The 22,986-nt window shown below is 48.0% G+C and overlaps 1 protein-coding gene across 1 annotated transcript in view; it reads right to left on the reverse strand.

The window, feature by feature from the left end:
• Positions 1-22,509, reverse strand: part of LOC148594887 (coiled-coil domain-containing protein 81-like) — a 69,086-nt gene extending 46,577 nt beyond the window's left edge. The window contains exons 1-6 of the mRNA XM_088523491.1: positions 22,443-22,509; positions 21,944-22,005; positions 21,497-21,653; positions 20,547-20,803; positions 20,114-20,199; positions 6,939-7,033 (exon numbers count right to left, since the gene is read on the reverse strand). Coding sequence (XP_088379617.1) covers positions 6,939-7,033; positions 20,114-20,199; positions 20,547-20,803; positions 21,497-21,653; positions 21,944-22,005; positions 22,443-22,509 — 724 coding nt within the window. The remainder of the gene's footprint in view (positions 1-6,938; positions 7,034-20,113; positions 20,200-20,546; positions 20,804-21,496; positions 21,654-21,943; positions 22,006-22,442) is intronic.
• Between the last annotated feature and the right edge of the window lie 477 nt (positions 22,510-22,986).

The raw sequence follows: 22,986 nt of genomic DNA on the forward strand, positions 1-22,986 counted from the left end.
ACTTTTTTGGGAACTTTTTATTTGGCATCTTTTACTTGGGCAATTGGTTGCTGTCCAGCTGATGATGGCAGTCTCTGTCAAAAGATGTTTCAGTGAACTCTGACAATCCATCTGCCTGTAGTCCTCTGTAATCCATTCAGAGCCTGATGCTCTTGATCACCTCACAATGCTCCCAGATGCTAAGGGCCCATCTGGCTGATGGAAGGAACTCACCTCACAGTCAACATCCCCAACATGTCGCTGTAGCCCACCTCTCCCCTCCCCTTGAGCTCTCCTCTCCATGGGGAAGCTTTTCTGATCCACTTCATGACCTCACAGTGCCTGCCTGCCTGCTGCCCAATCAGACTGCTGCAATGGAGCTGACCTCAGCAAACATCTCCCAGCCAGGCCACCTTGACCTGCCTCTGCCTCTCCCCTCTCCAGGAGCTCTCCTTTCTACTGGGCCTTTCTGCTGCCCTCAATGACATCACGATGCCCACCCGCCTACCTGCCTGCTGCTGGCCAATCAGGTTGCACCAGTTTGTGTCCAAAGATGCCTCCAAGCACGTCTCAGGGCACCCCAGAAGCCTCTAAGCACATTTTGGGATGCTCCCTTGGCCTCTGTCTTTCTTGTAGTTTGCTTTGTCCAAAGCTAACAGACAGACTAGCTGTCCTCACCCTGCACCAAGGGTCAGGGAATCCTTTCCTCTCAGCAAGTACATTTATATCCACAAGAAAAAAAGATGCATATAAATGTCTTTGTGTGTGTATGTATGAACATATATATACACACACACACATATATATAAATATGTAACTATGTACTCATATATATAAATCCCTAAAGCTGTTACTCTGTTCCTCAAAATCTCATTAAACTGGAGATGAAGATGCTGAAAAGGCCTTCTGAATGAGCAGTTCATTTCACCTGACAGAAATTCTGTATGTGAGAGCTAGTCTATTCCCTCCTTCCCACCACTGTACAGCAGGACTAAGCGCTCTGCAGCCCATGGGTAGAGCCCCTGGCTCCTCAGCGTCCACTCAGCCACTGCAGAGCAGAGCGGAAGCAAGAGAGTTGCTATGAATGGAGGCATCATGGCCTGTTTGGATGGTGTCACTGACCTTCCCCTTCAAATCTATGTGATCAGAGGTAAGTCTGTTAAAAGGGTGTTACAATGGGAGGAAAAATGGGCAGACATGGACAGTGTGGGCCCCTAAGTGGGACTTTAAGAAGACTGTGTGTTCATGTAGACCACAAGCTGCATTTCTGATGGTTCCTTGCCTCTTACAGACCACAGAATAACAGAACGGTTGAGGTTGCATGGGACCTCAACAGATCATCTAGTACAACCCCTCTGCTGAACAGTGACACCCAGAACACGGGGCACAGGGTCACATGCAGGCAGGTTTTGTTTCTCTTGTTTTCTCTTACAGTGATCCTCGAGACGGAAACAAAAACGCTGCATCTGAGCTGCTGGGCTGAAGTCTCTCTAGCATGTGCTTTTGTTATTATTGTGATTGCATTTCTCATAGTAATTTTAATGTGTTGGCTCAAATCGTAGTTCAAAAATAACAGCCTGTTCCAGCATATTATCTCTTCTTATTAACATACTCTGTTTAGTAGCTCTCCATTCTTATCTTCTGTACTGCTTTAACACCACTAGTTTTAAATAAAATATGCCTATTTCCTTACTCCCATCAGAAGAATAGAGGGTAGGATTGTCCCCTTTCAAAATAATCATAGCTTAAATTGCTCTTGGTTTGGGGAATTTCAGGACTTCACAGGTTTTACACCATTTGGACCAGGATTTTCTTTCGGTTCAATATCAAACAAGCCAGTGTTGTGGTATTGCTAAAATGTGATAAATTGCTCTAATTAGGAACAACACAATTGGGTCAGACACTATTGGCCAGTTTACATTTCCCTCAAAATAGGCTGTCTGTGCCATAATCGCAGCATAAAATATAAATCAGTAAGTGAAGGCTGTGTGCCTCGGAATGATTGCCGTATAGCTTCTGGTGATGCTCTGGCTGGTTTGACCTGTGTCTGCAGTGCCGGCAATACGTATACCTCCTCATGGGCTGGATTACCGGAACACCAGTGTACCTTGGGCCTTCCAACATTGTGCCCCAGGTGGAGGAGGACTCCTCTGACCCCACTGGATGGCTCGAGCAAAACGGGCAAAAATAGAACTGTCAGGACTGAGAAGAAACCTGGGTCTTCCCATCATGACTGGGATCCTGGGAGCTCCAGTTTGCACACAGTAAATAATAAATGAGGGCTAAATATTTAGCACAGGTATGGTTGGTATGTGTTACAGAATGTTGGAGAAGGTATGTGCATGTTAAAAGATGTTTGGGGGAGATGTATTGGGATCAAAGAGAAAAGAACAAGGTTTGAGTTTGAGAGGAAAAAAAAAAAAGGCTCTGTGGAACATAAGAAAGAAGAAACCACAGCTTAGTTTTGAGGCTCTTCCCAGGATCTGTCTTAGATGGAAGGTTTTTTTTTTTTTTTTTTTTTTTTGATTTGGTCTTGCAAATGCGATTATGGCTAAGTAAGTAAGCTAGCCTATCAAGTGGAAAAAACAGCTAATGCCACCAATACTAGTATACAGTTGCTCAATCATCAATCACAAGCCACATCAAAACTGACTCTTCAGAACCGGATGGCACTGGACTTGATGCTGTTACACCAAAATGGACTTTGTGGCTACCTAAACCTCTCCAATACTGACTGCTGCATTTATATCCCTAATGTTACACAGGACCTTGATATCCAATTAGAGAAGATACGACAGGTGGCGAAAGACACCCATGAACTACAGGAATCAATGAACACTAGCTGGCTGGCGAAGGTGTTTAGTTGGTTTGGATTTGGTGTCACTGGTTGGATCCAAAGTTTAGTAGAATATGTGGTGATGTTCACTGTAATGATAATTATCCTAAGTATAGCAATATCTTGTGTAAAATCTACTATAATGAAAGCTATTAACGTAAAGATGATTCAGTTCACCACTTATACCCCTTTACGGGGGATGACCCAATTGATGTCCCAAGTACTAAGACTCTAATTTGAGACTAAATTTCAATATACAATGGTAACTGGAGTCACGGGGTGGATACAAAGTTTGTTATAATCATTACTTACTATTGTAACTGCAATATATTCTGTATACATATTCTTGTAGAACTAGACTCCCTGCCTTTTCTGTAACTTCCCGTCTAATGTACCAATGTGCAGTCACTCACTTAACTGCATCATGTTTAGGGCATGTACTATTAACACCTAAACAAGTTTATGTGAAGCTTGAGTGACTATAGTCACGGGGTGGATAATGCGGAAGAATTGTTTGTGGAAGAATTGTTTGAAAGCAGGAACTGAGAGGAAAACTAGGGCCTAACCGAAGTTTTGGCATTACAGAAGTTTGCTTGGGGTGATACACAGTTGCCGCTTCCAGGATGGCTGGTGCACACGGGCTCTGCTCCTCCACGGTTCCCTAGACAACACGATCTGCCCTCCTCGCCACTGCAAAGGGGAGTAACAGAGGATGGAGCGGAGTGAAGACACCACGGCCAAACTCTGTTGCACACCCTGTGCTGGGCTGCTGATAAGACACACAGTGGCTGTCTAATGGGAGATATACGATAACATGTCCGGTGCTGAGCCAGCAAAGGTGGCAAATCACTCCTTTCATATGAACTTTGCTGGAACTTTGGTCATTATAATGTGAAAACCACACCTCCATCTCAAAAATTACCCGCCTCCGAGGTACGACCACCCCTCACTGATCATGCGCTCTAGATTTGCGGTTGACTGTACCTTTAAATGAAAGCGAGAAACTTTTTCATCAAGCAATAACAATATTAAGTATGAGTCTAGTCACTCAAGCTCCACCTGAATGTAAAGAAAAGTATAAAAGGTGAACTAAGTATGAAAAGTCTGGGGGGGAAGAAACCATCCTAACTCCTGGGTCAGTTGACAGGCTGATCCCCCATTCCCTCCCCTCACGCTGGGATGCTGCCTGAGGAGACTAAGAAGTGAGAGGGAAGAATCCATCATAAATTCTGGATCAGTCGATGCGCTGATCCTCCTTTCCTCCCCTTGTGTCAGGACACCGCCTGAGGAGACTCGAGACTGAGAGCCCTCTCCCATCTTCTGGGGTGAGTGATGATTGCACATTCGTACATCAGAGCTAGCTAAAACCCCACGCTCTAGTAGAGAATTTCCTGTACTGACATCCAAAACCTGTTTTGTAAATGTTGCATTTGAATAAATCATACTGTTTGTGAACTCGGCTACTTGTTTAGGGGGAGGCAATCAGACCTACAGTTGGCAGACTGTTCGTGAATCCGATACTGCCAGAGTCGAGCTTATAGGTGATGATGCTATTTGGGAACTCGATTCACTCCTAGGAAGGCGATCGGACCTACGGTCCACAGACTGTTTGTGAATCCGATACTGATTTGATATCTCCTTTTCCCCCCACCACCACTACCACTACGGCTTTCAAACTGCAACATTTTCACAATCCCCTCTCAGTCTTCTCTTCTCCAGGCTAAAGAGGCGCAGATTACTTAGTCTTTCCTCATATGATAGAGGCCAAAGTCCCTTAATCATGTTCACTGTTCTACGCTGGACCCCCTCTAGAAGCTCCACATTCCTTTTGTACCAGGGTCTCCAGAACTGTACACAGTACTCCAAGTTTGGCCTCGCCAGAGCTGAGAAGAGGGGAAGGATGAGTTCCCTCAACCTGCTGGCAACACTCCTGAATGCAGGCCAGGATCCCATTGGCCTTCTTGGCTAAGAGGGCGCATCATTGCTGCCTCACGGTTACCTTGTTGTCCACCAGGACTCCCAAATCCCTCTCCACAAAACGGTTTTTTAGCAGCTCAACCACTAACGGATATTTCTGGAAAACATGTCTCAGGAAATAGTGGTGTTTATTCCAAGGAGTTTCTCAAAAGGGTGCTTCTCTCTCATTTCTGTCAATTTCCTTCCTTGTCTCTTCAGCAAAAGGCAAAGGAAAGGGAAATTGTCCCAGGGCTTCAGACTGGAGGAAAGGCATGAGTCCCTTTCCCTCTTACTCTGAAGTGATATTGCCAGGCCTGTGGGGACACAGAAAAGAAATAAGAAACCTTAGGACTGTCATGGGTTCTTTTTCAGTGCATGAAGATCACTTCTCACCCCCTCTTCTGTCCCTTCACTTGAACCTTCTTCACAACCCTCTAATGCCCCTAAGGTAATCCTAACAGGTCAGCACATGCGCACATTGTCCTTTGGATGTGACTGATGAGCTGAGCTAAAGCAAAACTGTGCATGCCCTATCCCTGAAAGACCTAGCAGGTACCTTCCCACGAGAACCAAAGAGGGCTTTTTCATGTCTTTCCTGGCAATGCAGTAGTAGCATATGTATTGCAATTTGTATAACATATGTATTGCATATAGTATGACCTTCACCCTTTATAGCAAAGCCAGGACAATGTCAGCCAATGGCCAAATGAAACCTCAGGAAGGCATCTTTCACACTCACTGCCCATAGAAGTGAGTTTGCTTTCCCACAAATCCACAGGGCATATGGATTTTCTCAGTCAGTAGCATATACCTCTTCCACCCACTTCTCCACTCGATTGTTAACTGTCTCAACTGGGGGCATGGCTGCAGGACGGCCCTTCCTCCTGTCCTTTCTTGGCTTCTGGGAGGATGTGCCGGGGATGGCTGGAAATATGCTGAAATAGACATTATGGAGAGGTGCTGTGGGCACAGAGGGTCTTGGCTCTCCGTCCTGTCCTCACAGGATTCTGCAGCTGAAGGCAGTTCTCTTGGCTGTTGCCATGAATGATGTGGGCTCAACTGACTGTGTTCACATGAACAGACATCACTCCCCACTGAAATCCCCAGAGCTGCAAGATGTGCCCACAGGAATGCTCTGTATGCCCAGGTACAGGCTCTCTCTTGATGCAGCAAGGAGAAGAGCAGGTTTCATTACAGATGGAGCCTCAAAGGGATACAGATCCCCCGGCCTGGTAAACATATTGAACACTGTCTGAAAGTCCCAGCTGTTTCATGGGATCCAAAACTCTTAGACCTGCCTGGAACCTGTTGCACCTAGGAAGCATCTTACCCACACAAGCACACGGCTACAGGGTCACCCTCATCCGTTCCTCCAAGTGTCTCACCTGCCATAAGTTCCTTTTCTCTCACATTTCATGCCCTGTTCTCTTGGCATATTCATAAGAGTAATTGTGGGCGGTGGATCACTTGATCTGAAGAGGAGACGATTGGCAGGAACATTTCCTGTAGGCAGAAGACAAGAAAACCCTTCAGGACAGCATTGCAGAGGGCTCTTGAAAAGGAAGGCTATGCAGTTCTTCTCAGCCTGAGGTCAAATTGTGAGGTGTCAGGCTGATTCCTCTGAAGCCTTTATTCCTGGCTGGACTTTGGCCATTCTGGACACTGCCTTCTCTCTGTCTTTTCATTTGTACTTTACAACATCATTTCTTGGGCTAGTGCTTTTCTCACTGTCTGTCCTATTGTGAAAAAGGAGACCTGCTGGGATGTATGGGTGGCCTAACAGGGTCTCTGTGAGGGCGGTCCTTTAAGGCAAGGGAGCAGATCCTTGGATGTGCCTACTGATCTCACATGCCTAGAGTTCCTCTGTTGACACAATCAAAAGAAATGAGCTGTTTTGTGGGTGCTTATGAGGCATGTTTAGGAGACCAGGACGTGGAAATGGAGGAAAGTTGAACTTGGAGATACTAATACAGGTGGGAGTGTTGTGCTGCACTGAGCTCTTGTTCCCTCAGGACTCACTTGAGATTTGCCCTACTGGGGGAGCAGCGTCACATCTAGCGCCTCATGCTGCCTGACCCATCACACTGTCACATGGGTTCCGATGGCCTACCCAGGAGCACAGAAGGAGAAGGCAGAAGCCTCCACCAAGAAGCAGCAGCTCCATTACCATTTTGGACAGTGCTGGCCTCTCCTCTCTCCTCCTCCTGCCTGGCCTTTACAGGTGCGCCTGGTGGATTTCGATCTCTACTCTCCAGCTTGTACCTGGAAAGCAGAAAAGGCATCACGCTAAACGCGAGGGGGCACTGCACTTCCTTTGCACCTGGTGTGAATAGTGGGGACACAGGAGCATTTGGGAGGTGCTGGGAAGTCCCTCTTTTTTCAAAGCGCAATAGGCAGAAGAGGCCAGATGCTGGAGGAGTCTCTCAGCAAGGTGAGAGGCATCATGAAGACCTCCAACGCCTGGAGGGGATGACCTTTCTTCTCTGACTCTTCCCTGTGCTTCCTGTGAAAATGCCAAACCAATTTCAACCCAAATCCCCTGTGTGCTTTTGGGATCATCACCCATCTCCTGTTCCTGCTCCTGTTCAGGCAGAACACTTTAGTCCTCTTTCCTACTCCTTTCCAGCATCCTTTCTAATTGCTGTCTCACCCTCCGGATCACTTGCCAGCCTTCCCAAGCTCATCTCCGTGCATGTGTAAAAAAGAACCTGTATCTCCCAGACACGTAATGGAACAAAACACTTAGCACCACGGAAGCCAGGAGAAAGCTTTTTACTTGACTAGGTACAGGCTTTACTTTGGCCTACATACCTCTTTGCCCCTCCGCCAGAAAAAAAAAAAAAAAAAAAAGAAAAAAAAAAAGAAAAAGAAAAAGGTGACTTAAGTGAATATTTGAAAACACCATCATAAAATATTTCATTCATGCAGATGTCACAGAAGAACAGAAGACATGAAAATGCCCTAAGATAGCAACTGCCAGGAACCTCTACTTTGATGCACATTTTAAAGGGTTGCTCATGAATGGCTTTCTCAGCAGTCTTCACAAGGCTTGCAAACACAAGGTTACAAAACATGCCATGAGCAGCTGCTTGCTTGGCCAGCCAGGGGCTGAGAAGGAAACATACTCACTCGGGAAAGACAATGACATGACCAGAGCAGGTCTGCGAAAGAGCAGTTTCAGAGCCTGAGAGCACCGAATTCCTCATCTGCGGCATCTGCAAACGAGACAGACATCAGGGACATGGTACTAAGAAAATTATCTAAGTGTTCACAGTGGAAACAAACTCTTCTACTGCTTAGAGAAGAAACTGCTTTTGAAACTTTAAATTGTTCTATTCCCATCAGCAGCCCCTCACTTATGCACCATAAGAAGTGGAGAGAAAAAAAGGAGAAGGGCGAGGAACATACTCAGGACTTTGGCAAGGCTCAGCATTCAGAGAGTCAGTTTGCTTAGGTCTTTCCAAATGCAGCAATCAAGGGAGGCAAGCACATGAGAAGGCATTTCACTAAGTGGACCACTGTGTTTTTCCTGCTGTCTAGACCTGATGCCTCCTCAGCTGATGAAGAAGCGGTCAGATGTGGGGTTAACCCCACAGTCTCTCCCAACATCCTCTCCCTCTGGGCCTTACTCGTTCTGTGCCTCTGCTTCCTGCCCAGAGAGTGGGGTAAACACCCATCACTGATTTAGACACTGAACTAGGAATGCTACAGAGCAAGAGGACCATGAGAATCCAATCTTGTGAGCAACTGCCATTTGGTAGCCACCTGGGAGAGGCACACTCAGGCCCTCCAACTTCAAAGAGAAAGGAATGCAACACAAAGTTGACAGAGAGGTCTGACATCTCCACTGCTCAGGCAAGTGTATCCGATGAGGAGATGAGGCTGAGCTTCCAGGGGGACCCAGAGAAATAATTTTCAACAGCTTAAGGGGAAACAGCTGAGCTTGCTGGCTTACCACACCAGACATGTTCTAGGGAAACCTGGTTTCTGAGGCCATCCTCACAAAAAGGGGCACTAAAGCAAGGCTTTTTGCAAGGAGCAAAGTCTGGTGGGACCAAAAATAATTCAAGGCCTCCTCTTGTTTTGGCCTTTTTCCTGAGAATGTGGAGATTGGCTCCTGGGTTGTATGAATCTTGGGTGGACCCAGGACACTCCTGCACAGGTTCAACTTCATTGCCAAGTCCTCTGAACACCCAAGACAAGCTGTCTGGGTAGCTGGCATTCCTCTCAGCCAGGACTGTCCATGTCCTTCAACAGTTTATGGCAAGCCAGTAGACTTGCATTCCCTTGGGAATTCAAAAAGATGACAGGGAGCACTGGAGAACTGGAGAACTTACCGCAAGAAGGGCCGCTAGCATCTGGTCGGTCCCGTTAAGTCTTTCCAGGAACTCTTTGTAAAATCGCATTTTCATATCTGCCCCTTCAATTATAAGCATGCCAATGTTCTTCAACACAAACACAACATTCTTCCCACTCTTGATGCAGCGGCGGAAGAGGCGCAGGGTCTCCTCTATGCCAGCCTCCACCCTTTCACGGGGAAGAAGGACGTCTGCGGCTATGTGAGCACATTTCAGGGGCTCACAAAGCTTATGACCTAGAAAGCAGACCAAGAGGAACAAAGTCACTAGCAGGGCACACTAAAACACAGCATCAACAGCTTTGTGGTGTTCAAGCAAGCAGCTGCTTGAGAACTTCTTGCACTTTCTGGGAAAAATCATGCGGGAAGATGCTCAAAGCACCCTGCAAGCAGATGTGCCAAGTGGGCAGCAATGCCTTCTTCCCTACAACATTGGAAAGAAATGGCCACAATCATCTCCTACGAATGTGAGGCTCGAATGTGAGGACAAGGAGAGGAGGAAGGGGGCTAGTTGCCTTAATGGGTGCCAGGTCACAGGACTTGGGCCAAGCTCAGTCCTTTCCACATTGAGAACGATTTCACGGGGCTATGTCACATGGATGAAAGAAGGAAGGAAAAAGAAAATACACACTAGTGTCCCCTTCTCTATTTGAGGGCTCTGTAAACCTGACTGTGACCTACTACAAGGTGCAAGGGGAAGGGAAAAAGCAGCATGAATGCTGCTATTTGCCTTTACAGAGTGGCAGCTAAAATGAGGTCAGGGAGAGAGGGAGTAGAATGGTAATCGCCATGCTCAGGTCCTGAGAGCTACAAATGGAAGCTGTTTGGAGAACGTGGTGATGGAAGTCTGGAGCTCTAACAGTCACTGCTGAATAGAATTTATGTCCTGCTCAAAGATGTCCCCAAAAAAGGGGAGCCCAAGTTTCAGCATGTCCTCTTACCAGGAGCATAGGCCTTATCATAGGTGAGGCCGTGAACCTCCGCAATACTCTTTGAAAGATGGAACACGGGTCTGTGAACAGTCACAAAGCCGTATTTCCTAACAGCAACTTGCTCAGTCACCACACCAAAGGTGCCAAGCCGAATGACTCTGACTCCCTGCAAACAGGAAGGAAGAAAAGCATTACTTGAGTGCCAGGTGAAGAGGCTTCTAACTGGTCAGCTGCATGAGGATGGAGCTTGGTGTCCTGCTCAATCCTGCTGTGCAAATGGGATGAACGGAGGACTGGGGAAAGCTTTGGAGAACCCTTGGAGAATGTCTTTAGAAGAGCACTTGAGGTGTTTTCATTCCACCTCTTCTCCATGCTCTCAAAAAATGCACGGAAACATAGAGAACTCATCCCTCAAATACCTCCAGTGCAGAAGAAGGGCTTCTGGGGGAGATGCAGAATGGCAGACCCACCTTGTTCAGCATCAGCTGATCTCGAATGTAGTCGGAGACTCCTTCCCAGATAGCAAGGGTCTCTGGAAAAAGAAGTGGAAGACACATCAGGCCCTGTGTGGCCCCGCTCACAAATGTGCAGCACATGGTTAACCAAGGAGGTGACGCCTGCAGTTGTACTCAATGAGCAAACTGAACCCAACCCTGAGAGGGTCTCAGCAGCTGAGATCGAGATGGCATTAATGGGGAGGCCTGGCAGCTCAGGTAGGCCTTCTCCTTCTCACAGGGACTCCTGAGTAGGGTGTCCCGAGACAGTGGGGATAGCGTCAGGGTTGGGAGCCAGGAGTCCTGGCAGCCACACTGCCAAGTGAGGCAGAGGGGACCATGAGCCTGGGCTCTGGCAGCAGTCCCAGCCCCATTCACGCTCCTCCAGCCCCAGGCTTTCCACAGCCATGTTCACAGTTCATGATCTCTGTGAGACTTCCTGAGATAGAGCTCCCAGAGGCCTTACCCTGTGCTGGCAGCACTGGCAATCGCTGTCCATGAGACCTGCCAAGGCCAGTGTCCCAGAGCTCCATCCTAGTTTCTTTGCTCATTTGCTCTGGATAACGAGCAAACAGGAGGTGATGAGGAAACAGCTCCTCTCCTGCTCCTCCTGTACACGTCACCTCAGCACTGCGCTACTCTGGCCGCCCCTCGCTGGTTCCCGCTCAGGGTCGTGGGCTGCTCGCAGCAGAGCAGAGCCGAGAGCAGTCCCAGCGCGTGGGCTCTCCCAGGCTCGTCGCGACGTGTGAGGAAAGGTCGCAGCGTGCGCTCTGACTGCTGTGCCTGTGACACGGGATGTCCCCTGTGAGCACAGCCTGTGTCACAGAGGGGTCTGACCCTCCTCACCACGGGCCGTGCCAGGGCTGGCCCTGCAGTGGGCAAGGGATGCATGGGGCACTCAGGGGCTGCCCCATGCAGATTGTGCCACAGGTATTAACCCCATTGGGTCTTGTTCTCGCTGGGCACTGCAACTGCGCTCACATGACCACGGCTGCGCACACAAAGCCCGGCTGTCAGGGAGGGCAACGAGCATCACGCCACACTCGCCCCACAGACACATAGTGCAGGTGGCTGCTGCCACCGCGGGAGGGAGCGCTAACCACTGAGCCCACCAAATCATCCAGCTGCTCCTTGGCAGCCACCACAACGCTCTTCTTGCTGCGGCACCCAGCAGCTCCTTCCCTTGACAGTTCCTCCGCCACAAAACCTGCAGGAACCTCTGTTCATCCATGGCCAGCCTGCAGACGCCTTTTGGACCTCATCACTGCAGCATCCTGGTGTCTTGGGTGGATGGGAACTGAGCAGGGCAAGAGAGAGCAGGCAAGAGAGCTCAGCATCTCCTAGCGGGAATGGCTCTGAACATAGAGTGAGCAATTGCTGTTGCAGGGGCTTTGGGCCACTTAACTCTGCACAAGACATACAAGTATATCTGTTTTAATTGTGTGGACCTGAATATGAAAAAATGTCAATCAAAATGAAATAAGAAATAAACTTTGAAGAGGATGTCAAGAAGGAGGTGGTTAGTCAACCCTCTTCACACTTTACCGTTCTTTGCTTTTATAGCCCTCCTTAATTATGTTTATTTCTTTTGTTGGTGGTGGTCTTTGGAGGAGATTTTGTGTGTGGTCTTTTTTAAGGAAAGGTATTTGCAGTGGAATGCAATCACAGGGTTATGGACATCTGGATCCATTGCAGGTGCCCTTGTGCCCCGTGCTGAGCCTCTGTTGGCAGCCCTGTGGGGCTCTGTTCTCCCACAGGTCCTCCCAGGATGGGAAAGACATTGCAATAGCTCTTTCATGACAGAAACCTGCAAGTTCCTCTCATTAATAACCAGGGAGTCCTTCAGCCTCTGCTGCTGCCCATTTTCCTGTCCAGTCATGGAGGGAGTGCACCTGAGAAGCTCCTATTGCAAATATGGAACTCATTTGCTTGGAAATGAACATCTGTGGGTTTGCCCATGTTCCTCACAGTTCCTCACAAACGCTTGGCTTTGCCCCTCATCCCACTGCAGAGCTGCCTTGTGCAGATTCCCCAAAACCTGCAGACAAGCTATCTGCACTCTCTGGTTCAACCACTGCCTCTCGGGCTCCCTGGACCCGCTCCTCTCATAGACAGTACTGCATGTTTGCTAAATCACTCGCAGTATCCCTCCTGGACTGCCTCCATTTCCCATAGCTTTCCTCAACTCTTCCCAAAGCTTCCACATTATCCTAGGAATGAAGAATGCCACATCTCCCCAAGGAGTAACTTGCCGTCATGTGATGCTAGGAAAAGGAGGGAAGGGAAAAACACAAGACATGCAGGAAGCAGAGCTGGCAGGGAGGGGGCACATGACAGGCACTTTACTCTTCTCCATCAGCACAGCACGGGTCAGAGCCCAGCAGCAGGGAAGCAGCCAGCATGAGCCCCCTGTCAGAGGAGGGTCTGCTCAGGAGGAGATCACACTCAAGTGGGCAGGCTGGAGGCTGTGGCCACAGGGATTTTCAGGAGGCACCTTTGTGCTGGCACCATCCACCCCAGAGCAGCCTTCCCATTCCATGCCCAGAGCCTGCAGGAATATGTGTCACATGACAGGGCTCTTCCCTTTGCCGGGTTTTGTTCACGCTCACACACATGGACACGGGCCATGCATGGGCAAAGAGTGACAAAATGCAGACAGACGCTCCAGGTGTTTGCCAAGCCCAAGACCAGACCTCCACCTCTGGAGCCAAATGTCTGTTCTTGGCAGAGGGAAACCATGTGCCTGCTCTGAAGCTCCCGTCAGAGTTAATGACAGGAGTTGCTGGCTCTATAAGCGGAAGGGGGTGGTTCAAAGAATCCACTTGCTTCACAGATGTTCAGGCACAGAGTGTCATTTTAAAATCTGGACTTTTTTGGGAACTTTTTATTTGGCATCTTTTACTTGGGCAATTGGTTGCTGTCCAGCTGATGATGGCAGTCTCTGTCAAAAGATGTTTCAGTGAACTCTGACAATCCATCTGCCTGTAGTCCTCTGTAATCCATTCAGAGCCTGATGCTCTTGATCACCTCACAATGCTCCCAGATGCTAAGGGCCCATCTGGCTGATGGAAGGAACTCACCTCACAGTCAACATCCCCAACATGTCGCTGTAGCCCACCTCTCCCCTCCCCTTGAGCTCTCCTCTCCATGGGGAAGCTTTTCTGATCCACTTCATGACCTCACAGTGCCTGCCTGCCTGCTGCCCAATCAGACTGCTGCAATGGAGCTGACCTCAGCAAACATCTCCCAGCCAGGCCACCTTGACCTGCCTCTGCCTCTCCCCTCTCCAGGAGCTCTCCTTTCTACTGGGCCTTTCTGCTGCCCTCAATGACATCACGATGCCCACCCGCCTACCTGCCTGCTGCTGGCCAATCAGGTTGCACCAGTTTGTGTCCAAAGATGCCTCCAAGCACGTCTCAGGGCACCCCAGAAGCCTCTAAGCACATTTTGGGATGCTCCCTTGGCCTCTGTCTTTCTTGTAGTTTGCTTTGTCCAAAGCTAACAGACAGACTAGCTGTCCTCACCCTGCACCAAGGGTCAGGGAATCCTTTCCTCTCAGCAAGTACATTTATATCCACAAGAAAAAAAGATGCATATAAATGTCTTTGTGTGTGTATGTATGAACATATATATACACACACACACATATATATAAATATGTAACTATGTACTCATATATATAAATCCCTAAAGCTGTTACTCTGTTCCTCAAAATCTCATTAAACTGGAGATGAAGATGCTGAAAAGGCCTTCTGAATGAGCAGTTCATTTCACCTGACAGAAATTCTGTATGTGAGAGCTAGTCTATTCCCTCCTTCCCACCACTGTACAGCAGGACTAAGCGCTCTGCAGCCCATGGGTAGAGCCCCTGGCTCCTCAGCGTCCACTCAGCCACTGCAGAGCAGAGCGGAAGCAAGAGAGTTGCTATGAATGGAGGCATCATGGCCTGTTTGGATGGTGTCACTGACCTTCCCCTTCAAATCTATGTGATCAGAGGTAAGTCTGTTAAAAGGGTGTTACAATGGGAGGAAAAATGGGCAGACATGGACAGTGTGGGCCCCTAAGTGGGACTTTAAGAAGACTGTGTGTTCATGTAGACCACAAGCTGCATTTCTGATGGTTCCTTGCCTCTTACAGACCACAGAATAACAGAACGGTTGAGGTTGCATGGGACCTCAACAGATCATCTAGTACAACCCCTCTGCTGAACAGTGACACCCAGAACACGGGGCACAGGGTCACATGCAGGCAGGTTTTGTTTCTCTTGTTTTCTCTTACAGTGATCCTCGAGACGGAAACAAAAACGCTGCATCTGAGCTGCTGGGCTGAAGTCTCTCTAGCATGTGCTTTTGTTATTATTGTGATTGCATTTCTCATAGTAATTTTAATGTGTTGGCTCAAATCGTAGTTCAAAAATAACAGCCTGTTCCAGCATATTATCTCTTCTTATTAACATACTCTGTTTAGTAGCTCTCCATTCTTATCTTCTGTACTGCTTTAACACCACTAGTTTTAAATAAAATATGCCTATTTCCTTACTCCCATCAGAAGAATAGAGGGTAGGATTGTCCCCTTTCAAAATAATCATAGCTTAAATTGCTCTTGGTTTGGGGAATTTCAGGACTTCACAGGTTTTACACCATTTGGACCAGGATTTTCTTTCGGTTCAATATCAAACAAGCCAGTGTTGTGGTATTGCTAAAATGTGATAAATTGCTCTAATTAGGAACAACACAATTGGGTCAGACACTATTGGCCAGTTTACATTTCCCTCAAAATAGGCTGTCTGTGCCATAATCGCAGCATAAAATATAAATCAGTAAGTGAAGGCTGTGTGCCTCGGAATGATTGCCATATAGCTTCTGGTGATGCTCTGGCTGGTTTGACCTGTGTCTGCAGTGCCGGCAATACGTATACCTCCTCATGGGCTGGATTACCGGAGCACCAGTGTACCTTGGGCCTTCCAACATTGTGCCCCAGGTGGAGGAGGACTCCTCTGACCCCACTGGATGGCTCGAGCAAAACGGGCAAAAATAGAACTGTCAGGACTGAGAAGAAACCTGGGTCTTCCCATCATGACTGGGATCCTGGGAGCTCCAGTTTGCACACAGTAAATAATAAATGAGGGCTAAATATTTAGCACAGGTATGGTTGGTATGTGTTACAGAATGTTGGAGAAGGTATGTGCATGTTAAAAGATGTTTGGGGGAGATGTATTGGGATCAAAGAGAAAAGAACAAGGTTTGAGTTTGAGAGGAAAAAAAAAAAAGGCTCTGTGGAACATAAGAAAGAAGAAACCACAGCTTAGTTTTGAGGCTCTTCCCAGGATCTGTCTTAGATGGAAGGTTTTTTTTTTTTTTTTTTTTTTTTTTTTTTTTTTTGCGGGGGATTTGGTCTTGCAAATGCGATTATGGCTAAGTAAGTAAGCTAGCCTATCAAGTGGAAAAAACAGCTAATGCCACCAATACTAGTATACAGTTGCTCAATCATCAACCACAAGCCACATCAAAAATGACTCTTCAGAACCGGATGGCACTGGACTTGATGCTGTTACACCAAAATGGACTTTGTGGCTACCTAAACCTCTCCAATACTGACTGCTGCATTTATATCCCTAATGTTACACAGGACCTTGATATCCAATTAGAGAAGATACGACAGGTGGCGAAAGACACCCATGAACTACAGGAATCAATGAACACTAGCTGGCTGGCGAAGGTGTTTAGTTGGTTTGGATTTGGTGTCACTGGTTGGATCCAAAGTTTAGTAGAATATGTGGTGATGTTCACTGTAATGATAATTATCCTAAGTATAGCAATATCTTGTGTAAAATCTACTATAATGAAAGCTATTAACGTAAAGATGATTCAGTTCACCACTTATACCCCTTTACAGGGGATGACCCAATTGATGTCCCAAGTACTAAGACTCTAATTTGAGACTAAATTTCAATATACAATGGTAACTGGAGTCACGGGGTGGATACAAAGTTTGTTATAATCATTACTTACTATTGTAACTGCAATATATTCTGTATACATATTCTTGTAGAACTAGACTCCCTGCCTTTTCTGTAACTTCCCGTCTAATGTACCAATGTGCAGTCACTCACTTAACTGCATCATGTTTAGGGCATGTACTATTAACACCTAAACAAGTTTATGTGAAGCTTGAGTGACTATAGTCACGGGGTGGTCTCCTTTCCCCCCACCACCACCACCACTACGGCTTTCAAACTGCAACATTTTCACAATCCCCTCTCAGTCTTCTCTTCTCCAGGCTAAAGAGGCGCAGATTACTTAGTCTTTCCTCATATGATAGATGCCAAAGTCCCTTAATCATGTTCACTGTTCTACACTGGACCCCCTCTAGAAGCTCCACATTCCTTTTGTACCAGGGTCTCCAGAACTGTACACAGTACTCCAAGTTTGGCCTCGCCAGAGCTGAGAAGAGGGGCAGGATGAGCTCCCTCAACCTGCTGGCAACACTCCTGAATGCAGGCCAGGATCCCATTGGCCTTCTTGGCTAAGAGGGCGCATCATTGCTGCCTCACGGTTACCTTGTTGTCCACCAGGACTCCCAAATCCCTCTCCACAAAACGGTTTTTTAGCAGCTCAACCACTAACGGATATTTCTGGAAAATATGTCTCAGGAAACAGTGGCGTTTATTCCAAGGAGTTTCTCAAAAGGGTGCTTCTCTCTCATTTCTGTCAATTTCCTTCCTTGTCTCTTCAGCAAAAGGCAAAGGAAAGGGAAATCAGGGCTTCAGATCAGAGGAAAGGCATGAGTCCCTTTCCCTCTTACTCTGAAGTGATATTGCCAGGCCTGTGGGGACACAGAAAGAAATAAGAAATATTAGGACTGGCATCTGTTCTTTTTCAGTGCATGAAGATCACTTCTCACCCCCTCTTCTCTCCCTTCACTTGAACCTTCCTCATAGCCCTCTAATGCCCCTCAGGTAATCCTAGCAGGTCAGCACATGTGCACATTGTCTTTTGGACGTGACTGATGAGCTGAGCTAAAGCAAAACTGTGCATGCCCTATCCCTGAAAGACCTAGCAGGTACCTTCCCACGAGAAGCAAAGAGGACCTTCTCATGTCTTTCCTGGCAACGCAGTAGTAACATATGTATTGCAATTTGTATAACATATGTATTGCATATAGTATGACCTTCACCCTTTATAGCAAAGCCAGGACAATGTCAGCCAATGGCCAAATGAAGCCTCAGGAAGGCATCTTTCACACTCACTGCCCATAGAAGTGAGTTTGCTTTCCCACAAATCCACAGGGCATATGGATTTTCTCAGTCAGTAGCACATACCTCTTCCACCCACTTCTCCACTCGATTGTTAACTGTCTCAACTGGGGGCATGGCTGCAGGACGGCCCTTCCTCCTGTCCTTTCTTGGCTTCTGGGAGGATGTGCCGGGGATGGCTGGAAATATGCTGAAATAGACATTATGGAGAGGTGCTGTGAGCACAGAGGGTCTTGGCTCTCCGTCCTGTCCTCACAGGATTCTGCAGCTGAAGGCAGTTCTCTTGGCTGTTGCCATGAATGATGTGGGCTCAACTGACTGTGTTCACGTGAACAGACATCACCCCCCACTGAAATCCCCAGAGCTGCAAGATGTGCCCACAGGAATGCTCTGTATGCCCAGGTACAGGCTCTCTCTTGATGCAGCAAGGAGAAGAGCATATTGAACAGTCTCACAGTCTCAGCTGCTTCATGGGATCGAAAACTCTTTAGAGCTGCCTGCAACCTGTTGCACAAAGGAAGAATCTCATCCACAGAAGCACACAGCTACAGGGTCACCCTCATCCAAGTGTCTCACCTGCCATAAGTTCCTTTTCTCTCACGTTTCATCCCCTGTTCTCTTGGCATATTCATAAGAGTAATTGTGGGTGGTGGGTCACTTGTTCTGGAGAGGAGACGATTGGCAGGAACATTTCCTGTAGGCAGAAGACAAGAAAACCCTTCAGGACAGCATTGCAGAGGGCTCTTGAAAAGGAAGGCTATGCAGTTCTTCTCAGCCTGAGGTCAAATTGTGAGGTGTCAGGCTGATTCCTCTGAAGCCTTTATTCCTGGCTGGACTTTGGCCATTCTGGACACTGCCTTCTCTCTGTCTTTTCATTTGTACTTTACAACATCATTTCTTCGGCTAGTGCTTTTCTCACTCTCTGTCCTATTGTGAAAAAGGAGACCTGCTGGGATGTATGGGTGGCCTAACAGAGTCTCTGTGAGGGCGGTCCTTTAAGGCAAGGGAGCAGATCCTTGGATGTGCCTACTGATCTCACATGCCTAGAGTTCCTCTGTTGACACCATCAAAAGAAATGAGTTTTTTTTGTGGGTGTTTATGAGGCATGTTTAGGAGACCAGGATGTGGAAATGGAGGAAAGTTGAACTTGGAGATATTAATACAGGTGGGAGTGTTGTACTGCACTGAGGTCTTGTTCCCTCAGGACTCACTTGAGATTTGCCCTACTGGGGGAGCAGCGTCACATCTAGCGCCTCATGCTACCTGAGCCATCACACTGTCACATGGGTTCCGATGGCCTACCCAGGAGCACAGAAGGAGAAGGCACAAGCCTCCAACAAGAAGCAGCAGCTCCATTACCATTCTGGACAGTGCTGGCCTCTCCTCTCCTCCTCCTGCCTGGCCTTTACAGGTGCGCCTGGTGGATTTCGATCTCTACTCTCCAGCTTGTACCTGGAAAGCAGAAAAGGCATCACTCTAAATGCGAGGGGGCACTGCACTTCCTTTGCACCTGGTGTGAATAATGGGGACACAGGAGCATTTGGGAGGTGCTGGGAAGTCCCTCTTTTTTCAAAGCGCAATAGGCAGAAGAGGCCAGATGCTGGAGGAGTCTCTCAGCAAGGTGAGAGGCATCATGAAGACCTCCAGTGCCTGGAGGGGCATGACCTTTCTCCTCTGACTCTTCCCTGTGCTTCCTGTGAAAATGCCAAACCAATTTCAACCCAAATCCCCTGCGTGCTTTTGGGATCATCACCCATCTCCTGCTCCTGCTCCTGTTCAGGCAGAACACTTTAGTCCTCTTTCCTACTCCTTTCCAGCATCCTTTCTAATTGCTGTCTCACCCTCCAGATCACTTGCCAGCATTCCCAAGGTCATCTCCGTGCACGTGTAAAAAAGAACCTGTATCTCCCAGACACGTAATGGAACAAAACACTTAGCACCACGGCAGCCAGGAGAAAGCTTTTTACTTGACTAGGTGCAGGCTTTATTTTGGCCTACATAGGTCTCTGCCCCTCCACCAAAAAAAAAAGAAAAAAAAAAAAGGAAAAAGGTGACTCAAGTGAATATTTGAAAACACCATCGTAAAATATTTCATTCATGCAGATGTCACAGAAGAACAGAAGACATGAAAATGTCCCAAGATAGCAACTGCCAGGAACCTCTACTTTGATGCACATTTGAAAGGGTTGCTCATGAATGGCTCTCTCAGCAACCTTCACAAGGCTTGGAAACACAAGGTTACAAAACATGCCATGAGCAGCTGCTTGCTTGGCCAGCCAAGGGCTAAGAAGGAAACATACTCACTCGGGAAAGACAATGACATGACCAGAGCAGGTCTGCGAAAGAGCAGTTTCAGAGCCCGACAGCACCGAATTCCTCATCTGCGGCATCTGCAAACGAGACAGACATCTGGGACATGGTACCAAGAAAATTATGTAAGTGCTCAGAGGGGAAAAAAACTCTTCTACTGCTTAGAGAAGAAACTGCTTTTGAAACTTTCGATTGTTCTATTCCCATCAGCAGCCCCTCACTTATGCACCATAAGAAGTGGAGAGAAAAAAAGGAGAAGGGGGACGAACATACTCAGGACTTTTGCAAGACTCAGCATTCAGAGAGTAAGTTAGCTTAAGTCTCTCCAAATGCAGAAATCAAGGGAGGCAAGCACATGAGAATAGAATTGCATTCCCTTGGGAATTCAAAAAGATGACAGGGAGCACTGGAGAATGGGAGAACTTACCGCAAGAAGGGCCGCTAGCATCTGCTCGGTGCCATTAAGTCTTTCTAGGAACTCTTTGTAAAATCTCATTTTCACATCTGCCCCTTCAATTATAAGCATGCCAATGTTCTTCAACACAAACACAACATTCTTCCCACTCTTGATGCAGCGGCGGAAGAGGCGCAGGGTCTCCTCTATGCCAGCCTCCACCCTTTCACGGGGAAGAAGGGTGTCTGCGGCTATGTGAGCAAATTTCAGGGGCTCACAAAGCTTATGACCTAGGAAGCAGACCAAGAGGAACAAAGTTATTAGCAGAGCACACTGAAACACAGCATCAACAGCTTTGTGATCTTCAAGCCAGCAGCTGCTCAAGAACTTCTTGTACTTTCTGGGAAAAATCATGCTCAAAGCACTCTGCAAGCAGATGTACAAAGTGAACAGCAATGCCTTCTTCCCTACAGAGTTGGAAAAAACAGACACAATCATCTCCTACGAATGTGAGGCTCGAATGTGAGGACAAGGAGAGGAGGAAGGGGGCTAGCTGCCTTAATGGGTGCCAGGTCACAGGACTTGGGCCAAGCTCAGTCCTTTCCACATTGAGAAAGATTTCACAAGGCTATGTCACATGGATGAAAGAAAGAAGAAAAAAGAAAACACACAGTAGTGTACCATTCTCTATTTGATGGCTCTCTAAAGCTGACTGTGACCTACTGCAAGGTGCAAGGAGAAGGAAAAAAGCAGCATGAAAGCTGCTATTTGCCTTTACAGAATCGCAGCTAAAATGAGGTCTAGAAGAGAGGGAGTAGAATGGTAATCACCATGCTCAGGTCCTGAGAGCTACAAATGGAAGCTGTTTGGAGAACATGGTGATGGAAGTCTGGAGCTCTAACAGTCACTGCTGAATAGAATTTATGCCCTGCTCAAAGATGTCCCCAAAAAAGGGAAGCCCAAGTTTCAGCATGTCCTCTTACCAGGAGCATAGGCCTTATCATAGGTGAGGCCGTGAACCTCCGCAATACTCTTTGAAAGATGGAACACGGGTCTGTGAACAGTCACAAAGCCGTATTTCCTAACAGCAACTTGCTCAGTCACCACACCAAAGGTGCCAAGCCGAACAACTCTGAGTCCCTGGAAAGAGGAAGGAAGAAAAGTATTACTCGAGTGCTAGGTGAAGAGGCTTCTAACTGGTCAGCTGCACGACAATGGAGCTTGGTGTCCTGCTCAAACGGGATGAATGGAAGACTGGGAAAACTTTGGAGAACCCTTGGAGAATGTCTTTAGAAGAGCACTTGAGGTGTTTTAATTCCCCCTCTCCTCCATGCTCTCAAAAAATGCACGGAAACATAGAGAACTCATCCCTCAAATACCTCCAATACAGAAGAAGGGCTTCTGGGGGAGATGCAGGATGGCAGACCCACCTTGTTCAGCATCAGCTGATCTTGAATGTAGTTGGAGACTCCTTCCCAGATAGCAAGGGTCTCTGGAAAAGAAGTGGAAGACACATCAGGCTCTGTGTGGCCCCGCTCACAAATGTGCAGCACATGATTAACAAAGACGTGACACCTGTAGTCGAATCAATTAGCAAACAGAGCCCAACCCTTAGAGGGTCTCAGCAGCTGAGAATGAGATGGCATTAGTGGGGAGGCCTGGCAGCTCAGGTAGGCCTTCTCCACTGGGAAGCGCCTGTGGCAGGGACTTCTGAGTGGGGTATCCTAGGACAGTGGGGATAGCGTCAGGGTTGGGAGCCAGGAGTCCTGGCAGCCACACTGCCAAGTGAGGCACAGGGGACCATGAGCCTGGGCTCTGGCAGCAGTCCCAGCCCCAGCCACGCTCCTCCAGCCCCAGGCTTTCCACAGCCATGTTCACAGTTCATGATCTCTGTGAGACTTCCTGAGATAGAGCTCCCAGAGGCCTTACCCTGTGCTGGCAGCACTGGCAATCGCTGCCCATGAGACCTGCCAAGGCCAGTGTCCCAGAGCTCCATCCTAGTTTCTTTGCTCATTTGGTCTAGATAAAGAGCAAACAGGAGGTGATGAGGAAACAGCTCCTCTCCTGCTCCTCCTGTACACGTCACCTCAGCCCTGTGCTACTCTGGCCGCCCCTCGCTGGTTCCCGCTCAGGGTCGTGGGCTCCTCGCAGCAGAGCAGAGCCGAGAGCAGTCCCAGCGTGTGGGCTCTCCCAGGCTCGTCGCGACGTGTGAGGAAAGGTCGGAGCGTGCGCTCTGACTGCTGTGCCTGTGACACGGGATGTCCCCTGTGAGCACAGCCCATGTCACAGAGGGCTCTGGCCCTCCTCACCACGGGCCAAGCCAGGGCTGGCCCTGCAGTGGGCAGGAAATGCATGGGGCACTAAGGGGCTGCCCTTGCGCTACACAGACTGTGAAACAGGGATGAATCCTCCTCTCACCGTGTGTCTTGGCTTAGTTGGGCACTGTGACTGCGCTCACATACCCACGGCTGCA

This window comes from Tinamus guttatus, unplaced genomic scaffold (genome assembly GCF_059628265.1).
Source record: "Tinamus guttatus ecotype Peru unplaced genomic scaffold, ASM5962826v1 Tinamus_guttatus_pri_ptg000190l, whole genome shotgun sequence".
Classification (NCBI taxonomy): Eukaryota; Metazoa; Chordata; class Aves; order Tinamiformes; family Tinamidae; genus Tinamus; species Tinamus guttatus.